We start from the raw sequence: 24773 nt of genomic DNA, 5'->3' as shown, positions 1-24773 counted from the left end.
AATCAGCACTTGCTTTCCGACATAAAACGAAACATGCGCATAATATTAACGGATAGCAGGATAAGTGTTTCCGCCCCATGCATAGTCGTTTCGTTCCTAGCTACTTAAGAATTCAAAGTCTTATTACAAACCCACTTTGGGGCCAAAATGATGCAACTTGTTTCATTGTTTAAACAGGAACTCTACTCGGAGTCCTCTTCTTCAGATTCCTGGTAGGCGGAGCCGTCGCCGTCGCTGTCGCCGGATCCAGCTTCGGAGTCATCACCAGAGTCTTCTCCGGAATGCTCGACGCTTGACCCGGAGGCTTCCCCATAATACTCCGGCTCGCCTTCTTCCTCCTCTGCATCGGAAAAACCCTTGGGCAGGTCGTACTTGTTATACCAGAACGAGTGATTCACTCGCCTGACAAACAACTGCTCGTATCCTTGGGTTTCCGCGAGGATGGCGCCCATGTCGGAACCCTTTGGGGCTCCGCGCGCAACATCCGCAAAGTTGAGCGTAGGGAAGTGAGCCTTGCAGGTGGCTAGGACCAGGGAGGCGACTCCGCGTGCGGAAGATCTCTGCCAATCCTTAATGAATTCCGGCACTTCTTCCATAAGCCTGGTCATCGTATCGATGATTGAAGTTTTGGCCTTCTTCAGAGACAGAGTCTTGGCGATTCCGCGACAGGCTTCAAATAACGCGTCAATGGAAATCCGCGCTTCATCGTATGCCTCCGTCCTCTTCAGGTTTGACTCTGTTGACCACTCGAAGCCAAGGCTCGCTGTGGAAGAAGGAGGTCCAGTTCCGTTACGAAGAGAATAGCTTATGAAGTACTCGAGAACAACAACACGGAAAAACGCTTACGGAAGATAAGCTTGTCGATGGCCTCCGCCTCCGCTTCTAGAACTTTGTTTTTGCCAACCAAGGAAGTCACGCGACCCTGGCTCTTCTTCAGTTTTTCATTCAGATCCGCCAGGTCGCGGGCATGTTTCTCGGAGAGCTCCTTCCTCGCCTCAGTCTCCTTGTTGGAGGATTCTTGGATGAAGGTTTTGAGGGATTCGTTCTCCGCCTCAAGCACCTTGACCTTGGCGGACAGCTCATCAAACGAGGAATGCTTGGCAGTTTCTTCTGTAGGCGGAAAAGTTGCACATGTCATACATCATGAACAGTTATATCAGTATACGAAATCAAAACTCGGATCTCGTACCATGGAGGCGGGTCTCAAGAAGCTGGATAGCCTTCTGGCTGTTTTCCGCGTTCTGACGCAGCCCTTCGATCTTCGTGATCTGCTCCAGCACATGAATGCGGAGATCTTCGTGCAATTTCCGCGTCGTCTGAGAAGCAGAGAGGAGTTAGCCGGATATTTAAAATCTCGAGGGCTGGCGAGGAATTCAAAGTCTTGAGGGCATAAAATTTTAAATTTCCGCCTAAGGTACATCTTGAGAAAGCATCGGCTAACACATGTTACACGGAAATGTCTGACCCAATGCTTGGGGGCTAGTATCACCTGCCGCACTTCCTTGTGCTTGGCGAAGAACACTCTCAGACCATCCTCCAGGTCGGTGAGCTCTTGCATCTCCTCATCCGACTTTCCCCAGACCTTGTTCAGCATGGCGGAAACTTCCGCGTGACGCTCTGCGAGGGTAAGCTTTTGAAGAGACTGAGTCGGTCGGGGGTCCACCCGGATCGCATTGGAGGCTTGAACGAGCTTCACTTTCTCCTCGTATTCTTCCTCTGTGGGCTCCGCGAAAGTGGCATCTGTTTGATCTTGTGGAGGAGCAGACGAGGAGGCACCCTTGGCGGAATCGCCGTGGTCGGCGGGATCTTCCGGAAGGTCATCAAGGTTGATGACATCTTTGGGATCCGGCTTGGAGGCAGACGAAGCTTTGGGTGGGATCTCCACCTCAGGAGTAACAGGAACTGAAGCCGGAGACGGCTTGACCTTCTTCTTCAAGACCTTTGGAGCCTTGGGGGGCTGGCTTCCGGAACTTCAGTAAAAGGAAAAAAGCATGACAATTAAGTAAAGGTTTACTTGTGAAGCCAGAACTTGGAACTCGGAAACAGACACTTACCCGGAAGGCTTGAAGAAATGCTGGATGGCTGGCTGCCCCTTGTTGCTGGTGTTAATCAGCTTGAGGCGTTTCTTTTCCGCCTCCGCTTTCCGAGTGGCCGCAGTGCTAGGCACTTCGCGGGCGCGTTTAGCGGCGGGGCTGGAAGGAGCCGGCCTCTTCCTCTTAGGAGGGCGCGGAGCTTCGTGAGCTTCCGCTTCTGATGCAGCCTCTGGATCCGTGTTGCCAGTGGTGGGAACCCGAAGGAGAGTTCCGAGTTCGCTCTCTTCAAGGGCCTCGAGCTAGTGCACAGTGTTAAACACTTAGACAAAAAGTTTGAAATGCGAAGGAAAACAATGGACTAAAGCCAAGACGATGTACCGCGGTTCCGGAGCCATTCATGTGAATGTCTTTGTTGCACACGTGAACGTGAAGTTCACGCGGAGTCTTGATGAGGAGCTGGATCCTCTTGTCGATGGCGTCGGCAGAAAGATTGTCTTTTGTGGCGCGCATTGGGTCGTCGCGCCCTGTGTACTGGAACATCAGCTGGTCCCTGTGTTGGAGCGGCTGGATCCGCTTGGTGAACCAGGAAAGGGTCAAGTCCTTCCCGGTCAGCCCCTCCTCCGTTAGCTTGCAGATCCGCCTTACGGCGCGTGTGAGCTGGGGCGACTCGGAGAGGTGAGGGCAGTGCGTCCATGTCGGAAGCTCGGTGGCGGGGCAGTTCTTGAACGGCGGCAGTTTCCTTGTGCTCGCCGGGTCGGAAACGTCCTTCAAATAGAAGAAGCCCCCAGACCAGTACCGCGCGGATTCATGGCGGTCGGTGTGGGGGTAGACGCGGCCTGGGCGGATCATGAAGGTGATGGATCCGCATGTTGCTAGCTCGGTGGAGTTCCGGATCCTCTCCTTCTTGACAGTGAAGTAGTATTTGAACAGGGGGAGCTCGGGAGTTACCCGGAGATGGCCCTCGCAGAGGGTGACGTGATTGCTGATCGCAAGCACGCTGTTCGGAGAGATGTTATGGGGCTGGAGCCCATAAACCTTCAGGATCTCCAGGAAGAAGTCCGAAGGCGGAAATGAAAAGCCCCGCTCCACCAGTGCTTTCGTCAGCACCATCTCGTTGTCCTCCGGAGCTGGGGCTAAGGCATTAGGAACTGACCTCCAGCTTCCGGGTTGCAGGAAGCCCTCCGCCTCGAGATTCGTTAGCTCCATCTTAGTGGTGGTGCATGGCCACCATTTTCCCTTGGCTTCAGCGTCTCGCTGGCGAGCCTTTGATTTTTTGGCGGCGATCTCTTCCGCCTTGTGATCCGCCTGATCTTCTCCGGAAGCCTTCTCCGGGTTAGCAGATGTCCCTTCAGTCTCCTTGCCAGAATCCTTTGAAGGACCCAGCTTAACTGGGACGAAAGGTGGAGGGGCGGAGGAGATTGGAGTGGCCAGGATCGGTTCAGAGGCTGGAGGCGGAGTCGTTGAAGACATCTGAAGAAAAGACGAATGGCGGAAAATGTTCTTTAGTCGGATCCAGCATCGTCTTCCCCAAGTTCATCCCTACCAACTACGGCGCGAGAGCGAAGTTCGAGAACTCACCGTAATGGCTTCTGCGGTGGTCGGGGTCGCCGGCGACGAGGTTTCCGCGCGGTGGCTCGCTGATGTTAAGAACAGGATGAACTCGACGCGGCGGCGAAGCAGCTCCGGCGAAGCTCCGGCGAGATTCCGGCACGGCAGAGAGGGAGCTCGGGGCGGCGCTCGGCAGAGAGGTGAAGGGGGGGTGAATGAGGGTTAAGGCGTCGACGGCGGATATTTATAGGCCGGCGGGACGAGATTCGTGCTCCGCATCCTGTGGTCGGAACGCAAGCGTCGCACCGTTGGATGCGTGACACGTGTCCTAAACCCTAAACGGTAAAAATGGCTAGAGATAAGTTACCGCACAAATCGCGCGAAAATGGCGCCAGAATTGGCGGAACCATTTGAGTCTTTTAAGATTCCGGGTAATTGCGTGAAGGTAAGTTGGCTCTCATTCGCAAGCAGGGGAGTAACCCGGAAACGTATTTCGGATCGTCGATGGATGAAGTCCCACAGGATGGGAGCATTTTCCGGCTATAAGTTGGAAAAGGAAGAAAATGTGAAGTTGGAGTTCTTCAAGTTTCTCCGCGTTACCAATGTTGTCAGAGACCATGATGGACTAGCGAGGCGGAAACAGGAGCAGGGAGCCGAATCCAACCGACATTGAGGAGGAACCCGGATCCACGGAGGCCCATTAAGGGACCCGGATCCGGCACGACATAGATGGAAGGGCGGATCCTTGGCGTACACGGCAAGACATTGTACCGTAGTTAGGAGACCTGTATCCGGGTAGGACTCTCCGTGTAAACCCTAGATCCGTGCGCCTTTATAAGCCGGATCACGGGAGCCCTAGAGGCAGAACCTCAACTCATTGTAACATCGCGAAAGCGCCCAGATAATTCCAGACAAGCAGCAGTAGGCCCTGTCCTCGTGCAGGTGTTCCGAAGCTGGGTAAATCGCGTACCACCGTCCCGTGTGCACTCCGCCCAATGGCCCCTACTTCTTCTCCCCCTCGTGAGGATCCCTCCTCCAGGGTACCGTCGATTAGGCAACGACAGTTAAAGTCTCCGCGATGTTGAGGAACTTGCTTGGTGTTCCGGGATTCGCAGCTGTGGTATGAAAGTGGGGGTGACAGCACAGGTGCAGTTTAGAGTCCTATCTTTCCGGGTGAAAACCCAAGATCTGGCCTTAACTGGTTGTGCCTGACAATGACCTTGTTGAAGGTATTATTTTGAGAGCGGGGACTATCTTCAAGGTGAAAACCTAAGATCTTTGATCGGATGATGACGGCTCTGGTGCATTATTCCCCTTCTTACAGGCATCGCTTTTGGAGAGTCTGTATTTCAGGTGTTGTTTAGGGGGTGGATGTATTACTGTTTCTAGGCATGAGATACTATAGCGGGACTTTTCTTTCTTAGTTTTCTTTTATTTTTTTGGTTGTGTGCATCCGTACTGCCATTAGGGTGTTGCGCTGTTGCATGGTATCTTTTGTTATTAATATATTCTTTTTATAAAAAAATAAAATAGTAGATTAAATGAATACCAAATTAAAAAGGAAAAACTATACCTAATAAAAAATTAAAGATTTTTATATTAAAGGCCAAATTAAGCCTAGGGTTATGCGGGTCCTTCGAATTAGGGAAAAAACTTTGATCTTTCTATCTCCCAGTACACACAGGCAACTTTTGCTAGTTTATATTTAAGAGTTTGATTTAAAGGATTTCAGATTGATTGGCAGATTTTTAATTGAAAGTTTTCCTGTGTGATATGTTTTATTCACGCTTGTAAATCATATGATTTTTGTTTTTCTTAAATTCATTTGCACTAAAATTTATAGGAACATTCCCAGCGCAGCAGCCTGACTGAAAACAAAACGGCACAACTGCCGACAGTGCCCGGGAAGGCCATGAAAAGAACACCCACTTTTATTTGGATCAATCTGATGTTACTACAAAATATAATGATCCCTACAATACAATGCTCTAGCTGGAGATAATGGTGCTAGTTTTGCACCGGATGTGGTCTCGAGAATCTACCGCGGCATTTTACATAGAAGCAGCTTGATCACATCTCTCCGTGGATGATGCAACAGCCGCTGTGGCCTCTTCGTCGCCAAAGTTTGGAGCCTTGGGAATTAGGCCAAGGATCTTGAACATCGCCTGGTCCGCATCGAAGTCATTGTTCGCAGTTGTGAGGAGCTTTTCACCGGCGAAGATGGAGTTGGCCCCCGCGAGAAAGCAGAGAGCTTGTTCTGGCATGGAGAACCGTACTCGCCCTGCCGAGAGCCTCACCATTGCCTTTGGCATCACGATCCGTGCGCTGGCAATCATGCGGATCATCTCCCATATCTCCACAGGCTGATATTGTGCATTAGTTAGCAAACAAAATTAGTATACAAGTCTGTATTACAATAGGTTTTGGCATATTAACCTACAGAAAATAATGAACTGCATGACATACCTTCTGATCCTGAAGAGGCGTGCCTTTGACAGCGATCAGTGCATTGATAGGAACACTCTCTGGGTGTGTAGGTAAAGTAGCCAGCGTGTGCAACAACCCTACACGGTCTTCCTCCGCCTCTCCAAGACCAATAATTCCGCCTGAAAACAGGAAGTTGTGCATTACTAAAGAGGCAAAGACACATAGGAACTCAGTCTCACACAATGGAAGTTAGAATTGTCAGTGATTTAAGCATAATCACCTGAACAGACGCTTATTCCAGCTTCACGGACATGCTGAAGAGTCTGTAATCTATCATCATATGATCTTGTAGAAATAATGTTGGGGTAATATTCTCTTGATGTATCTAGGTTATGATTATATGCTGTAAGTCCAGCCTTCTTGAGTTCTTCAGCTTGTTGTTTCTCTAGCATGCCCAGGGTGCAACAGACCTCCATGCCCATACCTCTGCACAGATATCGATCTAATTATTAAAATAAATATATGATAAAGGTAACTGCATTTATCCTAATATCGCCTCATATTCTATGCAGTGTGATCGAATATGTGTACACACTAATTCTATCATGCTAGCTTTCTCAATAAATACCTTATGTCCTTGACATATTCAAGAATCTGGTTGAAATTTGTTTTCCTGCCGATTGTCTCTCTCCATGCCGCTCCCATGCAAAATCGGGTGCTCCCAGCCTCCTTTGCCTGAGAGGCAATAATTCAGAAGAAGTTACATGATAATTAAGCATGTATCTGTGAACTGTGATAGCAATAGATCCAACATTTCTATGTACCATAAAGAGAAGTTCAAAGTCATCAAGAAAAGACTCAGATCGTCACTTGCAAGAATTGAAAACTGAACAAGTGAAGTTGTTCACCGTCAGGAAATCGTTACACAAACAGTACCTTTTGTGCTGCTTCTAGGACAGCGTCTTTCTTCATCAATTTCTCAGCCTTCAGTCCAGTACTGTATCTTGAAGACTGAGGGCAGTATGAACAATCTTCACTGCACCCACCAGTTTTTATTGACAGAAGTGTGCACTGCTGCACTTCTCTAAATTTATGAACATTCCTATGGACCTGAGCCTACAAAAGATGACAATATTATCTGGTTAAACGAAGACAGGCAACTAAGATTTATTCTATGAGGAACAAAGGTAACAGTTCTTCCTTAGGATGAAATGATGCTACAGGAACAGGTGGTGAATTTGCTGAACAGAACAACAAATAAGTGCAATGATTTCACACTGTATCCCATTTGTATATATAACCAACACAAAGGCACTAAGCTTACCTATCCATGTGGTGAAGCTGTGACAAGCCAAGTTGATCAGAACCGTTACGGTTTTACATCAAATGAGTAGTGTTGTTATACCTAATATCTTGACTTGTGCATTACTCTACTCATGCGAAGTTTGTTAATGAATACCATCTATCATTAAAGAGTAAGAAATTAAGGATCTAAGAAAAGGTGTATCCTTTCCTGGTACAATCATATGAACTCGGATACCTAAAAAAAACCATTCCCACGAAATAAAGCCTCCTAAAGGTGAGATAATCTAAGCATCCAAATATGATGTATGCAAAATCCTTGATGCAAATTTCCATATTATCGTCCCTCAGTGTCCTTGGGGACAGTACTTTCCTATTGCCAGTACAGTACAGATTACCAAGTAAATAAATAGATTATCCTTATGAAAAATTATCAACACGAAAGATTGACATCTAAGATTCAAATGAATGCGCTATCATTTATTGGCAAGACATTAAGCATTTAAAAATCTTCTCTCGGAATAAAGCTGTAGAAAATTCTAAAATAGGACTCCCTCCATCCCATAAAGGATGTCTTAGATTTGTCTAAATTTGGATGCATCCCCTCCATCCCATAATGGATGTTTTAGATTTTTCTAAATTTGGATGTATCCCCTCCATCCCATAATGGATGTTTTAGATTCTTCTAAATTTGGATCTATCTAGATACATCCAAATTTAGACAAGTCTAGATCATGAGAGTGGCAATACTAAACCATTTACAAGCTTCGATATCGAAACTTTATCAAGTACTCCCTCCGTTAGCTAAAACCACGACAAGAATTATGGAACGGAGGGAGTAGTACTTAGTATGACCTTTTATGTCAATGGTAATTTTCTAATTGGACATCAAGCATGACCGAGAAAATCTCTGCTAAAATCCAACATCAAGTATGAAACCCTATTCAATTTGACACTACTGATTGATATTATATTACTACTAGTACTAAGTCCAAGTGGTGTTAGCTGGACACGGCATAGTCTCCAGATTATTTGATAAGAACGAGGATAAACAAAAATCCGCCACTCTGTCACTAGAAAGACAAATATCTAAACCAAAATATATGAGAAAGGTAGCCCAATTAGACTCCCCATCTACTCGCCACAATCCAAAGCTCGCAAATGGAGCAATCCTGGCACCGAATCTAGAGCTGAGAGCCCGAAACCACTCTGAAATTTCCATCGTTGCCAGCTCGGAACAGGGGACAACAGACGGAAGCTCAAGGAGGCGTGCGTACGTACCCCGTGGAAGAGGAGGTCGAGCAGCGGCGAGTCGTAGATGGCCTGGATCTCGGGCCGGGTCCAGTCGTTCCTGGGCCCGTCCCGCACCGCCCGCTCCGCCTCCGCCGCTGCCGCCGACACCGAGGAGAACGGTGCGGCGGCGGAGGCGAGCGGGGGGCGGAGGCGGGAGCGGAGGCTGCGCGCGAGCAGCATCATGGCCGGCGCGGCGCGCGAGCTGGCCGGAACTGGACGGAGAGGCAGCAGCAGCTACACTAGGCGATACTGCCGAGGGAGCGTGCGAATTTGGCCCTGTAGGCTGTAGCTGCTGCTGCAGAACCTATTCCCGTCTTCCTGCAAGCATAGCGTATTCCTGGAAAACTGGCAGCTAAAGCTACTTCAAGTCCCAATCATAGAAGTAGGAGCTTCAATTCCTAATCCTACATTCCTACAAGGAAACTTCACTGATCAAATGCATCAGGAATCTTAAGCATCTGGACTAGACTTAATTAGTACTCCTCCATTCCAATGGATAAATGCGTCTTTGCTTTTCGTATTTTTTTCAATAATTACTCCAAATATATAAAAGTTGTTGGTACAAAACTAATATCATTAGAAAGTATTTTTTCAATACGAATCCAACGATACCAATTACGTAAAATATATTTAATTATTTTGCTTAACCTTTTCGGTTAAAGCTCTCCTTAAAATATTCATCGAAATAGAGGTAGTAATAAAAACAGAAGACATATCCGGAAATCCATCTGTCAGTAACAGGGGAGTGTAGGTGAGCTACCCCGTAGCTACTTCTTATCGTTAGGTGGCTACCGGTACCGGTGACGGCGGTGATCCATCACTCCACATGAGCCAATCTGTGTGCAGAGTTTGCTATAAGCTGTATGGTCTCACAATGATACACGTCATATTTTGCTTGTGTTAGTCGAGCACGTGCTGACCGCTAAATTCAAATTAAACAAGTCGGGTTAGGTTGTGTTTTCCTTTTCTTTTTGTTACGCAAACGAATTGATTTCATGAAAAATCAAACAATTTAAATCCGATCGACTGAGGATATATACATAAACAAATGTAAACAACAGCGCTCCCCGACTAAAACTACAAGTTGCATCAAGATAATTCAAAGTCGTCGCCTATATCTTTACTTTTCACGTCCCCATTTCCCTCCATTGATTACAGTATACAGAAGACATACACGAGGTAGAATAACCTTTTTGAATAGCTGCATAAGTCGTCACCGAAATGTATGAGAAGATTAGGGCCCGATGGGCTCGAAGAATTAAAGCTTTATTATTAACAGTGGCGTTTGAATCTATGAATGCTACTAGAACACAAACTCAAAGAATTAAGGCATCATTAACCACTGAGATCCAAGTATGAGCAAACCCAATTACAAGGTGAAAAGAAGCATCAAGTACTTCTCGAAGAACACAAAACACAGAGCAACCATATGGATGGAAAGGACACAAGAACACAAGTTGACCGCTAGTCCTTGAGGACCACAAGAAACATGGACAAGCGATGCCAGAGCAACCTACATGACGGATAAACTTGACGTGTTATTTTATTTCTTTCAGATACATTCTGATCAAGGAAACATATAAATGTTGGCAAGAACATTGCGAAAAATGACGTACCAACGAAAAAAAGGTATCCCTTTACATGGACCTCGCATTGCACATGTTGTCAACCATCTGAAGGTGTGTCTGGAGCTGCCGGTTGCTGTTGTGGTTTATTTATAAGAAGGGGCGACAGTGCTTTGACTACAATGCTCATGCTGGGTCTGAACTCTGATTCGTATTGCACACATAGAGCTGCCACTGCCGCGAGCTGCACCGATAGCAAAGAAAATATCAGTTGATAGGTTGGGATTTCCCAAATCTAGTGGAAGCAATGAAAATTTTCTCTAACTCATAGTAGCTTGAAGATTGTAGCAAAGCTGAGAAATGTCCATCGATTAAAGGACGTATCCAGCGCCGAAAGCTCCCACACATTGTGAGGTTTCGGGAAGGGAATTTCTAGGCTGCCTTTCCATTCTATTTATCCAAAAAGGTTCATTCAAACCAGGACCTTCAGGACACAAGTGGAGATATTCTACCACTGTGCCAGGCTCGCCCTCAGAAATCTCCATTGATTCCTAATAGAAAAGGAACTAGTGCTAGCAATGCAGATTTTCCCTAGTAATATAGTAACTTGAAGAATACTTTAGGAAAGCTGAGAAATGTCCACCCATTCCATCCAACAAAACCCAGTAACTAGTGCAAGTAATGCCCAACAAAAACCAAAATCTAGTGGTCGCAATGGAAATTTTCCCTAGCAACACAAAGAAACTTGAAGTATACTTTATCATAGCTAAGAAATGTCCACCCATTTCCTCCAACAAAACCTAAAATCTAGTGCATGTAATGCCCATCAAAACTCAAAATCTAGTGCAAGCAATGCAGATTTTCCCTAAGTATCTTCAACAATATTGTAGCAAAGCTGAGAAATGTCCATCCATTTCCTATAATAGAAACCATCTTAGGAGTATCACCATGCTTTATGTACAGAGTGTTGTTTTTTCAGTTGGGTCATCTGGCCGCAGCCACCTTGTGTGGCTTTGTACCTATTCGCCATCAGCAGCTTTTCTTTTTAATGCAAAATTATACACATGCAAAAGTGAGTTAACGAAAAAAAAAGACGCTTCACATGCACATATGCATTGGGGAGGAGGGAGGAAGATATACCTTGGCAACTCCTTTTGGAGGGTAGTCTCCATTTAATCTTGGATCAACACATTGTTTCACCTTGTCTTCGCCAAGCCGTGGTGTTGCCTGGTATGAAAATGAATAACAAATCAGTCTACAAAATAATATTATATGTACAAAGTGCATCACTACATCCAACTAACTTCATTGGTAATATCTTTATTTGTTCTTTGGCACATCAGTAAAGCGAAACAGTAGGGATTTTATGTTTTGTCGGGGAAAAATCAAATGAAGTTATCCAGATATGTGCAGAACTGCTTACACATTACCCGAAACAAATATGTGATGGAGAACTAGAGAACCTGCATGACTGCAACTAATGCCAGAAAACTCAAGTGATTTGGTGTGGCTGTCAGATTCAGACTTAGTTATAGCGTATGTCCTGTGAAAATGGTGTGTTTTCGGCATGGGTGTAAGATTCAGTCTTAGTTGAGTCCATTATATCCTCTCCTCAACTTCGAGAGCAGAATCTTGTGGAATAATACGGCGAACAAAATAAAGGAATGCATACATACCCAGGTAACAAGACTCTGCTGTCCCCTTGGCATTGTGTGATCTACTGGTTTCCTTCCGGTTAGGAGCTCCAAAATAACAACCCCAAAGCTATACACATCACTCTTTTGCGTCAGCTGACCAGTCATGGCATACCTGCATTGCATAAGGCAACTCTTATATGCTGAAATCAGGTGAGAATTGCAGTTTCCCATATCAGAATTGAGTATCTAAACACTAGTAACAATTAAAAGAAACTTCAGTTATCTGTTCAACTATAGGTTTCGTTTGCACTTGGCCAATATTCTAGTCCCAAAACACAAAAAATAAAATCCACTAGAATGCTTGCTTACAGCGATGATTAGGCAAAATCCCAGCATAGTATTACTTAGGATCACAATCGCAAATATATTATACAAAACTATAAACATATTCAAGATGTATAAGTCGAATAATTACTCGGGAGCATGATATCCAAACGTTCCAAGGACACGGGTAGAATGCAGACGAGCAGCCATATCAGGGGATTGATTTGAAAGGTTGAAGTCTGCAATTTTAGCTTTGTAGTCCTCAAATAAAAGAACATTGCTAGACCGTATGTCACGATGGACTACAGAAGGCTGGACTTTCTCATGAAGATACTCAAGCCCTTTTGCAGCATCCACAACAATTTTGATCCTTTGCATCCAGTCAAGTGCTGGGCCAGGCTGTGAACCTGCGACACCCTTTCTTCCTGTTGAAAGAGCAAAAGTGCAAAATGGATTTGCAGTTATATATCTGTGTAGCTTCGATAACAAGATGCATGTCAAGAACATGCATACAACCTTGAATTAGCTTTATGTCAACTCATATGTGTCTGCTAGTTAAATACCATGCAAAATATCATGTAGAGAGCCCATAGTGGCAAATTCATAGGCCAATAAGCGCTGATCTCCTTCCAAACAGTACCCAAGCATGTCCACAAAATGTTCATGTTTTAATCTTGAGATAACTGCAACCTACATCCAGAGAAGGGGAAAAGACCCATAACAATTGGTCAAAGATATTTGTCGATAACTTATAAGGTTACATTAGTAAGGCCATAATGTTTGCAGATAGCTATATACACGGCAACCACACCTGTGCTATAAATTCATCGTCAGGCTCAGGGTCTGCTGAAGTATCAAGCTTTTTCACAGCCACATGCGTCCCGTTCTCTAGAACAGCATAATACACTCTTCCATATGAACCCTCACCAACCAAAGCTGTTGACCCGAAGTCATCAGTCTTTTCTTTCAGTTCATCAAATGATAATTCAGGTACTTCAATGGAGGGAGGTGCTTTTCCATGATCGCCGATTTGAGTAAAACCATTACCTGAACCCATATGTTGAAATGATTATGGTGTCAGCAGAGGAAGTATAGAATGCACAAAGTTACAGAGACACATTATGCAGAATGCGTTGATATATGACATCACCTACATTCGAGAAAAAGACATATGATATCACCTACTCCTTCCTTGAACAACTATCGTGAACTACTCTATGAAATACGGTGCCACTGAAAAGAAAGTAACTGAACTCTGCAATAGTTCAATCATCAAGAATAATCAACTAATCAGTGATGCTCAACTGTACCATAGAAGCTTCAGTGAAGACCTTGCATACTTAGACTATCACGTTGTTCACCAAAAAGGACAGTCTAAGTGGCAGTTAGATAACAACCCATATGACAGTACACTTTAGCTGTTTCGGTCAACTATCTACTATATATAGCTAGCAAATGCATGTAGCCAACATTTCAGTACGTGTTTATATACTGTACAGTCTGTACTGTAAAAAATGGCTTTCTATCATAATGTTAGGAGGGAAATGGAGTTTTAGTTGATCAATAACCCAAAAACAGATTGTAAGTGAGTCAAGTATGTTCCTTGTACTGGAAATACCCCTCATCTGATACAAGATCTATCATCCAGCATGGGTGAATTAAGCACAGTTCCTATTATCACTTCCTGATGGTACAAACAGCCATTTGAGTGATGTAACAAATGCGAACTGTGCACGGACATGATAGAGACATGATCTTCCAGTAAACGAGAAACGTACCATTTGCCTTTTCAGGACTGTTCGGGAATTCTTCTTGATACGGCGTGTCAACATGGGCGCAGCAAAACCACCGCCGCATAATGGCCTATTGGGCGGTTTCTCCTTTTGGCTACTTCTTCTCCCTGCCTCATGGGCAACAAGATTTGACACCAACACAAACGGTCAGGCTAATACTAGCAAATCAACTAGAACACAAAAGATAAAAAGAGGGGAACATAGAAGGAGACTGCTTTGTTATGGTGCACGGTACGGAGTACGAACTATCTATCTGCACAGGTGGCATGGCTTGTTATCACCGGGTTCATAAAATTCGGCCATCCCTCCCACCCTCAGTTTTTTCCCCAATGAAGCAACCTTCAGCAAGTTGAATCTGGCAGGGGATGAAAACCTTCCACTGCACACGATACTCTCATTCGCACGGCACGCATTGGCATTTGGCAGAGAAATTAATCTGTCCCAACTCCAAGTAAGTAACCTGGTGAAAACTCAAACGACGGAGGGGGCGCGACTCACCTCTGCTGCGCGCGGCGGCGCGGGGTTAGCACGAAATAGACGGCGGCGGCGCGAGGAGGGGACCTCGAGGAGAGGAGGCGGCCCTGAGCTGAGGAGCTATCTGAATTCTGGGACGGCGGCGAGGAAGGAAAGGGAAGGGAAGAGGAAGAGGAAGAGGAGTAGCAGGTGGCGGCGAATGTGGCGACTGGCGATGATGATGACAAGCGAGCATTTAGCACCGATTTTGTTTTTAGCTTAATAATAAAGCTAAACCAGAAGAAAAGAAAAAAAGAAACGATTTTTCCGCTCTGTATCCTCCTCCTTTCCAGCTCGCCGCGCGCCGTCCGGACTGAACCGTGTTTGGTGACGATCACTCGACTTATTTAATTGATTCATCATTGCTGTCAACTGATTGAGTGTGCCGGCTCTGGATTTGGTGGCGATTCTGCGGTTGGCCAGGTCCTGGTAGCGTACAATCGGCTCCGGGACAAAGTTTCAGTGCACTTGTTGGGAGTAAGGATCGAATTATGGAATCGCCGTCCCTGGCAGCCCAATCATCTAACTGCCTGTCCACACATGTTAACCGGCTATTTTGGCCGTGCTGAATCCACTAGAGAACACAAATTTTCATTTAAACTTTGTTATATATTACAGGTTTGAATGAAGAATAACTGAATTTAAACTATACAAGTACCCTACTCGAGCGTTGGTCGGTGGGCGCGACAGCCAAGCTTCGCTAAGCCGCCGGGCAGCCCATTAACCACAACCCGCGTAGAAGCGGTCCCAAGCAAGCCGCAAACTATGGCAATCCACCTCTGCCCATTGTTCCATGCATTGGTAAACAGCCTTGAATTCTGGAGTTCTTGGGGTAAAATAAGTTCACTGTCCTTCCATTTTCTTTCAACACAACTGGTTTATAGTTTTGTGAAGTGAACCTTCTGGCCACAGACGACCAACAAATGCAAGAGATGACCATGATTTTGCCTCTGATAAACCCCTGTCTTGCATTGGGGGTATTATTCAGAAACGCTGTAGATATTACTGAGCGCTACCACGATATTCAGAAATGCAGCCAGGTGTGATTGTGCCATGTGAGTAATAACCAATTGGTAACAATGTTGGTGACCTCTTCCGGTACTCTTCATTAGGTCTCAGTATGATCTCAATCAAACAACGATGTGGTTCTGCGTTGTTCTATATGAGAAAAGAAAGTTAATTCTTTCTTATCCACTTGCCTATGGTTCAGCAGCAGTTCGTTTTGCTGAATAATATCAGTTTTGAATGAGATTGTACAGGGAAACAAAGTGCCCCTGTCAGTTTTGAATGAGATTGTACAGGGAAACAAAGTGCCCCTGAGGGTAATGCAAATAGGCCCACACCTTCTCTTAAGAGTGATTGTAACAAAATATCTATATCGTTGAGTATAATGAAGTAAATCATCTACTCAACAATTATATCGACCTTTCTCAATGGTCAAGTGAGAGAAGTGACAGTAAAAGTACAGCTACAAATAAATATACCTTCAAAAGAGAAGACCAGGCAAAGATAGAAAAATGACTGAAAATTTCTTAAAGTTGAAGTGGACCTTAGATACTTAGATACAGTAGTGCTTCAGGTACCCTCAGCTATCTCTAGCACCGTAAGTCCTTACATGTCTATAGCCATATTCATGAAACGGAACATCACAACCACAAAACCAAAAGGCAAAGATATTGATATCAAAAATCACTTTCAAAGTGGTAACTGAGATTTGATAATCCACAAGGAGCCTATCCATAATGCTAAACCAGCTACAGACTACAGATCCTAAAAGTCTTCCTTAGAAGATGTGGGGCGACCTTCATAGTCCAATTTTGCTCCTAAGCTTGCCATGATAACCCTGAATTTCATCCTGATGTTCTGCATCATTTCTTGAACCTGGTTATTCTCTGGATCAGACAAAGGATAGTTGCTCAGTAGTGCAGCTAGTTGTTCCATGTTCTTTCTGACTCGAGCTGAGAATGCATCTTGATCAAGGCGAATTGCTGACATCCACACATCCAAACAACCTTTATAGAATCCCAGTTCTTCACCAACCTGGAAACCCATCTTTAGACCAACCTGCCTCCCGTCTTCCTTTCCAGACACCAAGCCATCATCATAGCCATTTTTATAACCCTCTTGATAATGTGTTTGATCTAAGGTCACCGTTGGTTCAAAAATATCAATATCGTCTTTGGGCTGTTGATCCATGATATGAACCAGAGCCTAATCACGTTGAGTAATACTTGGTTCCCAAAAACATGCAACTCCAAGAAATCTGCCCCACAAACAAAATAAAGGTTGCACAATAAGTAAAACTATATGAATACATGTTAAAGGACAAGAGAAAATGCTCTTAACTGAAAGTATCAAGAGAGGAAAATCAAGCTTTTCCTAAAATACGACCTAAACGCTGTTGCACGTCAACTGAAGACAACCCAGATGATTTATAAAAATTTGAAAATTAAAGGACTGCAAACACATTACATACAAATAGTGAAGGGGTCATAAATTACCAGCGCATTCTTCCTTTGCCTCGAGAAGGAAACGTAGGGGAATTATCTTACTCTGTCCAACTCTTTGCTAGCTAACTAGATATTATAACTTTGACAAAAAGTTCTAATAGATATAGGCTCTATTTTTTTCTGAAGTCCAGAGCCTATGGGCCACAAAATAAAAACAGTTAGGACTACAGCCGCCTGATATCGTAATTCATTCATCAGAGATCCCTCTGGTTAGATTACCCTATTGGTTACATAGAGAATTCAAGTATTCAAACAGAATAAAAAGATCAATTATATGACCAGGAAATACACTACATTGTCTAAAGTTCCTAGTTCATCAGCAAATCTGATACGTGTTGTTGTTCACACTCCCATCTCAGATTAACCTTTGGTTACATAGAGAATAGAAGTATTCAAACACAAGAAAGGATACAAGTATGAAAACCTGATCATTATATCAAAATAGATTTTTTTCTCGAACACATGCCAAAGCATGCGTACCATTATATATTAGAAGAAGCCGTCGAGAAGACGGGAGCATACAAGGTGTAGCAAGGCTACGAAGAAGTTTAGAGATAAACAAAAAACTCTACAAGGCTAACTTAGTTAGGCCTACAGGTTCTGGGCTAGATTATCGTCAGGAGGTCTACCATGTACAGGTAGTCGACGTAGAGCTCTTGCGCTGGCCACCATCCACAGATTGGCCTCATCTAGGATCGACAGAACCAGGTTATGCCTGTTGGGTGTTCTGTTTTTGAAGATTGCATCATTTCGGGCCTTCCAAAGCCTCCACATGGTAAGGATGATGATAGATTTAGCACCCTTTTGGACTGTAGTTTGTGCATTCACAGTAGTGGTCGCAAACCAATTGTTGAACTCATCATTGCGGTCATGCAGGTCAGAAGGTTGAGTTTGCTGCAGACGTCAAACCAAACTTGCTACGAGAAGGAACATTGCGTCGTGAGGTACGCGATGGACTCTGAATCTTGATCACAAAGCACTCAAGTGTTGTTGTCTGACAGCCCATGGCATAACCAAGCGTCGTGCTGGGCACTTTAGAGGTGCCCAGCAGTCCCAAATTGCGCTGTGATGGGGTCAGGTCACCATTCCTTCTAAGAGAGTCATGTAAGATGATTTGGAGTATTCTCCAAAAGCGGATAGGTGCCATATGATATATCTTCGCTGTCAGAAGTGATTTGCTGGGATTCAAGTAGATTGACCAGGTGCCGTCAGCAGAAAGAGCACCGGAGATGTCCTGGATCCATGCATTCCAAGGAAGGGCAGCAGCAACCTTCCGGGTTTTGAGAGCATGTGTGTTGACAGCGGCGAGGACCTCAGGTGCAATGTCGGAGATGCTCTGCCTTGTGATCCATCGGTCAGTCCAGAACAAGCCCTGTTGCCATTGCCAATGTTCACAAATGTTGCAGCGTGAACCAGGGAGTTTATGAACTTATGAACTTGTTACTCTTCATTGGAAAGCTGGCCCAGGGGTTGGTTGTATCAGAGCGACTTAGCCATTGCCATCTGGCCCGGGGAGCCCAGCACATACACTAGATATCCAGAACTCCCAGACCACCAAGCTCAGTCGGGCGGCAGACGTCATTCCATGCCACGGCACAGCTGCCACCGCCATCGTCGCGCCCATTTTCCCAGAAGAAAGATCTTTGGCATTTGACAATTGCTTCATTGATTGGCTTGGGAATGTCGGTGGCGAGCATGATGTGGATGGGGGTTGTAGACAGAACAGACTTGACAAGAACCAGTCTGTCACACTTGGAGAGCAAACCAGCACGCCAACCAGACAGTTTGTCATGTAGATTGTCGATCAGCGGTTGCAGGTCCTGAGCACGAAGCTTCCAAATAGAAAGGGGAACACCCAAATAGGGAATGGGGAAGTCCTTAACTGGGCATAGCAAGTGCTCTGTGATGATCTGCACGGATGGGCATGGCCGAGCTCTTGAGGATGTTTGTGTGCAGGCCAGTCGCCATACCAAACAGCTGCAGCAGTTCTTTAATGGTTTCACAGTCAGCAATGGTGAGTTTGATGAAAACGACCGTGTCGTCGGTGTAGAGAGAGGTATGACATGCTACACGGCTTCCAGGTAGCGTGGCCAGCAGACCCAGGCGAGCAGCAAAGTCAATGAGAAGATGGAAGATTTCCATAACCAGCACAAAGAGCATCGGGGACAGAGGGTCGCCTTGCCAAACACCTTCAGTGATGGAAAATCTCGTCACCAGGGATGTTGTTGACAAGGATGCGAGTGGAGGCCATGGAGAGCAGGAGACATACCAGGTTTATCCATATGTTGCCAAAGCCCAGGTGTTGAAGCAGCTCAATGATAAATGGCCATGAGACCGTGTCGAAGGCGCGGGCAATATCAAGCTTGAGCAGTACAGTGGGTGCTTTGGCGGCGTGGAACGACTTGGCCAGCTGTTGAACGAGCATGAAGTTGTCATGGATTGCCCTTCCTTTGATCAATGCTGACTGGTTCGGGGATACCAGGGTCGGAAGAACAAGGGCGAGGCGGCGGGACATGGTTTTGGAGATGAGCTTCGCAATGCAGTGTACCAAACTAATGGGCCGATAATCCTGAACGGTGGAGGCATCTTGCTTCTTAGGCAGCAAGGTGATCAGAGCTCTGTTTAGCTTAGCAAAACCGTGTGCGCTACCAAGACGAGGAGTCGAGGAAGAAGAAGATGAAACATCAATAGAGGTTGGCCGTGGCCACGATCTGGAGGGGCATCACCATTGGCCTGGGAGCCGAAGCGACAATTGCGACCATTGTTGTTGTTATTGTTCACTGAACGACCATGATAGGAGCTATCCTCACAGGGTTGACGGCGATGCTCGTGACGCGGGTCTCCGTCCCCACGGCTACCAGAAGGCAGTGGCGGAGGGGGCGGCGGTGGGCCATTAACCCGAAGTAACCTCTTGGACCTTGACGGATATGTCGTATGCGAGCATCTTCAGCTCGATGTCATTGCCGACGGCATTGTTAGAGGGCCCCTAAACGAAGAAAACACTGGAGGAGGGGATCGTGGTGGGATCCAGGGTCCAAGGCGCCACCCGGAATTTGGACCAGTCTGTCCGGTTGGTGAGGATGCGCTCGAAGACGGAGCAAGGCACCAGGATGGAGCTCGCCGTGCCAAGGCGAGATGCGTTGGCCAGCATGCCGAAAATGTCGATGACCACCCTGAAGTGGAAGGTGCTAGCGAGGGCGTGAGCCTGGCGGGTCCAGGGCTTGATGGTGCACTTGCACGCCGGCACGGACAGGATGCCGGAGGTGGCGAGGGTGCGATTCCGATCGCTGTTGTTGGAGAAGTGCACGAGAAAATCCTCGGGAGTGAAGTCGTAGAAGTGCCCGACTCGATGCTGAACCTAGCCGCGATGAACTCTGCAAGTTGGTGCAAGTTGGGCACGTGAAACCGGCGGCCGGGATCCAACGATCATGACTGTCACGATGTCCACCAGGGCGCTTTCTGCTTCGGGGGTGGCAGGAGATCTCGGTGGATGTAGCAGAGTGCACGATCGGGTCTATGCTGCATGAGCTCCTCAAAGCTTGGCGGCGCGTGCTGTGCTGCGACGTTAGCGGAGGGGAAGGAGACGACCTGGTTGTTTGCTGGGGCGGCGGCCGGCGCCGTGCGAGTGGGCGCAGGTGCATGCTCACCCTGGCCCGGTGCTCCACGGGCGGCTTGGGCGTTGCTGTGAGGACGGCGCGCCAGGATGGTCACAGGTGGTTCCGGGCCAGGCGCTTGTGGAGGCTTTACTGGGCGCGAGGACAGAGGCGAGTTCGCGCGGCGGCGCTGCGCAGGCCTTGAGTCTTCCATGGTGGGCAGGGAGCTGTCACGCAAGCATAGCGCGATGTCCGCGGCTCGGTGGACTTCCTCGTGGCAACGCAGGCACCTGCTGGGGTACCAGCGGTCCATCCGCGGCCATGTGATCGGGGCGACATCAGTTGAAGCACAGCCCCCACAGGTGGACTGGCACCGACCACGAGGGAGGAGCAGGCGGCGGCGACGGTGGCGTGGCGGAGCGTCGGTTCTGGCGCCGGTAGTAACAACCAACCGGATGCTCGAACCCGTCGACGTCCACACAAGGAGCGGCACGAGAGGGCACAGTAGGTGCCGGAGCTGGGCAGCGCGCGGCCACCTACCTCAAGGACTCTAAGGCATTGCAGTCGGCCAGAGGAGGGCTCAGGTAGCCACGGGGGAGGCGGCGGCGAAGCGGCGGTGCGGTTGACGACTCGGGGAAGCGGAATGGAGAAGCGGCGAAGCGGCGACGTGGTGCCTCCGCCTCCGCCGTCGAGGCGGCACGAAGGCCTGCTGGACGGCGGCGCTGCCAGTCGAGGAGGAGGAGAGCGGGCTGTCGAGGTCACCGAGCCAGCGTTTCTCCTCCATCCCCACGGCAGGCAAAGTGCCGGTCAGCGTGGCAGAGACGTGGGTGGGGGTCGGAAAGGCCATCGGAGGCGGGGGAGAGTTTCCGGAGGGCGGCGGCGGCACTAGGCTAGGCAAGGGGAGGGTGGGAGGTGGGAGGTAGGAGCGGAGCCCAAACCAAACCATATTGTATTATGCTACTAAAGATTATACTACTAAAGAAATCATTACCAAATTAGATGTCAAAGCATTATCAAATAACAATATGTCAAAACATAGGCTCCACAAACTTTTCATCGGTAAGATTTCCCCCAAATAGATTTTTGTTCAACTACCCATGAGTTGAACGAACAGCCAAAACCCTCAATGTTCACAGGAGCCAACAATCCTAGCTTAAACCAAACTTCTAAGAGCCTATCAGATAAACCGCAATACATCACAATCTAGGTAGGTCGTAATCACAGAAGTATCACAAGCATTTGCATCATTGTCATCGAGACATGATTAATTTTCTGGCTTGTGAAGTTCTATCACTATTATCTACACACGAACATTTTCTTCCTTACTTGTGCTTATTTTCTGGCTTGTGTGTGGAAAGACCTAATGCCCTGTACTCATATGTGCCCTGATTAATCCATCTAATGAGAATTTGCATCACAGTCATCTACACACATGATTAACTTTCTGGCTTCTGAACTTTTATCACAATCGTTTTGTGCCTTCTGAAATTTGATCACTATCATTTAGACATTCATCCATCTATTGAGCATTAACATCAAGCATTGGCATGTACACATCTCATAAACGAAAAAAACTGCATCTCATTTGCACTGCCTAACATGCTTTGGATATACAAAAAAAAAAAACTGAATACACCAACAATCAGTGCATCATATATAACTGCATCCATGTACAATTCCCCTCGCTATCATATCCGTAAAATTATTGCAATAAAACTGCAGTATGCCATTGAACACCAACCTCACGGCAGGAGTTGGCGTGCTTCGGGCGGGAGTGCAGGTCCAGGTCGAGGCAGAGACGGCAGCGCAAGCACAGACGGCAGAGGGGTAGGCGGAGTTTGAGGCCACCGTGGAGGTCACCCGGAGCAGGATGACGAGGCTGAGGTCGGCAGAAGGAGCTGGAGATTGTCGGGCGGAGGTGGACATAGCTCTGCTGGGAGAAGGGGTTTGGTGCCGTGGCCGGCGAGGCAGCTCCGAGGCGTGTTTCCGGTCAGCGGCGGCCGCTTGGCCCTGGTGCGGGGCGATTGAGGACGGCTGGACAGGAGGGGATCGAGAACCACTAAGGAAAGAGGGGCAAGGGCTCTAAAGGATCTATGTGTAAAATGTTATTTTTCAGGGGCATAACTGGGAACCTGTGCGCCGCTAAGGGCTTGTTTGGTTGCAAGGACTAATTAAACCAGGGAACTAACTCCATAGGGCCCTGTTCGGTAGGGGGGGGGGGGGTCTTCTGGAGTTTTGTGGTGTCTTAACCCACAGGTTTTGGGTGGAACCACCCGGTCCACCAAAAACACTTCAATCCACTTCCTCATCAATCTCCTTCTCAATTTTACTGTTCGGCAAGCACAGGGATAAGACACTAGGTTTGTGTCAATAAATCCAGCATGTAGTTGCAAAATAGTGGAGGCAATGCACATACCAAAATCAGGTGTGCTGACTGGGTCCTAAGATGGCGGTGGTTCGTCCACTCCAACTAGAACAAAAGTTGCAGGTTCCTATAAAAAAATAGATATTACAGTTATATTACAACAGCACATCCCCCTATATAAAAATGTAGATGGAATTTAAATATAGCAACCCCATTACCATACGTTACTGTTAATATCAGGTTAAGCAACAAAAAAACTGAGATTGATTTTCAGACAACCAGTACAGACAGTCAACTTGAATCTTCAAGTATATCACCCTAGTTCATCAATCATATTTGATTCTGAGAACAACGCAATCTTCTGTTATGCTACTATTTGAAGGATAAAATTAATAGTTGTTCAAAACAGGGAACTGTTCAACACATTACTAAAGCATCAATATTTGATTACGGGAATACTACTAACATCTACTTTTTAACCCCAGCGGCATCATATTCCACAGGGAACTGTTCAAATAACATCTAGTTTTTAACCCCAGTGGCATATTGCTGGGAGAGGATAGGAGGTCCAGCGTGTATGATGATATGTGCTGAAAGGGAAGGCTGGGGATGATATGTGTCTAAGGTCCACGCATCCTGAAAACCACATCATTCCTTATGCTCTTATTGCTATGAGCAACTTCGTCTAGTGTAATGTGTTGACAGTGTAAATCAATTCAGCTAAGATTCAGCCACTACTATGTGTTGACACAGGGATACATGCTCTGCCATGATGTGTTGTAATCCTCACATACATGCAACAGCAATCACAAAAAACCCTGGTTTTATGATAAAATCACGAACTAAAAGAAGTGTTGTGGACAAGTAGGGTGTCCCATTCAAAATTGTATAGCTTCTGATGCATACGAAAATATTGCTGCTTTGTACACATAAAGCATATGTCTCAAGCAAGTGAACATCTATCCAGGTACAGGTACAAGCCAATCTGATCTAAATGTGAGCTGAGAGAAACGACCACCTCCACAGCTAGCTGAATCTATCTCATCAATCAATTAACCCTAGGTGAAGAGCCGGACGGATCTCACGGCACCAGGTCCACATCTACCAGCAGATGAGGAGAGAAGGTAACGGTGCGGATATAACTTAGAGGATAGAAACCCAGCTCGGTGTCGGAGAAGACGGACGATGGAGCGATCTTGGCGTGAAGGGCGCAGGAAAGGATCTTCGTAGAAGGAGCCGACGGAGGGATCTTGGCAGAATAAGGCGGCGGAGGGATCTTGGGAGAAGGAGGCGACCGAGATGCTCACTGCGTGGCCGCGAGATGGTGCGGCAGACGGCGTCAACGGTGGCGCGGGCGGCGTCTGTCGTCGGCGCCGCCGCGAGTGGAGGTTGGGGCGCTCGCAACAGGGCCGCTGCTCGCTCGCGCCGCCAGGGGCAAACCCTATACACCGACCAGGTCGGCGCGTACCGCGCGCCGCACACCCCGCGCGCGGTACGGGCCGGCCCAGTTAGGTGCGGGCTGCCTCCTTTTTCGATTTTTCTTTTCTTTTTTCTTTTTTGTTTCTTATTTTCTGTTTCTTTTTTTCCTGTTTTCTTTTTTCTGTTTTCTGTTTTCGTTTTTCTTTCGTTTTTTCTGTTTCCTTTTTTTACTTTTATTTTTCAGATTCGAAAAATAGAAATATTTTAAAAAATTAAATTAGAAAATGTTCAAATATAAAAAACCGTTCAAAATCTGAAAACCGTTCAAATTTAAAAATCGTTCAAACATGAAAATTGTTCAAACATGAAAAATGTTCAAATTTAAAAACCGTTCAAACTTGAAAATTGTTCAAATTTAAAAACCGTTCAAATTAAAAAACCGTTCAAACGT

General features: G+C 46.5%; 3 protein-coding genes across 3 annotated transcripts; all 3 read right to left on the bottom strand.

Moving 5' to 3' along the window:
* Positions 1–5494: 5494 nt before the first annotated feature.
* On the bottom strand, positions 5495–8883 carry LOC127316515 (biotin synthase, mitochondrial). The gene is made up of 6 exons (XM_051346930.2): positions 8592–8883; positions 6945–7124; positions 6637–6743; positions 6289–6494; positions 6048–6187; positions 5495–5944 (listed from the first exon to the last, which is right to left on the bottom strand). Exons 1-6 carry the CDS (start codon positions 8784–8786, stop codon positions 5633–5635), a joined length of 1140 nt encoding a protein of 379 aa, XP_051202890.1. The 5' UTR covers positions 8787–8883; the 3' UTR covers positions 5495–5632.
* A 967-nt stretch (positions 8884–9850) lies between these two features.
* On the bottom strand, positions 9851–14635 carry LOC127316516 (PTI1-like tyrosine-protein kinase 3). Its single transcript, XM_051346931.2, has 9 exons — positions 14421–14635; positions 13908–14029; positions 12941–13176; positions 12693–12819; positions 12281–12554; positions 11845–11977; positions 11309–11395; positions 10220–10412; positions 9851–10116 (listed from the first exon to the last, which is right to left on the bottom strand). Exons 2-8 carry the CDS (start codon positions 13984–13986, stop codon positions 10269–10271), a joined length of 1080 nt encoding a protein of 359 aa, XP_051202891.1. The 5' UTR covers positions 13987–14029; positions 14421–14635; the 3' UTR covers positions 9851–10116; positions 10220–10268.
* Positions 14636–15945: 1310 nt separating this feature from the next.
* LOC127316517 (uncharacterized) lies at positions 15946–24341 on the bottom strand. The gene is made up of 2 exons (XM_051346932.2): positions 22955–24341; positions 15946–16698 (listed from the first exon to the last, which is right to left on the bottom strand). The coding sequence occupies exon 2, from the start codon at positions 16629–16631 to the stop codon at positions 16206–16208; it is 426 nt and encodes a 141-aa protein (XP_051202892.1). The 5' UTR covers positions 16632–16698; positions 22955–24341; the 3' UTR covers positions 15946–16205.
* Between the last annotated feature and the right edge of the window lie 432 nt (positions 24342–24773).

Source organism: Lolium perenne, chromosome 7, assembly GCF_019359855.2.
Source record: "Lolium perenne isolate Kyuss_39 chromosome 7, Kyuss_2.0, whole genome shotgun sequence".
NCBI lineage: Eukaryota > Viridiplantae > Streptophyta > Magnoliopsida > Poales > Poaceae > Lolium > Lolium perenne.
Note: the sequence above shows the minus strand (reverse complement) of the source record. Positions and strands in the feature narration are given on the sequence as shown.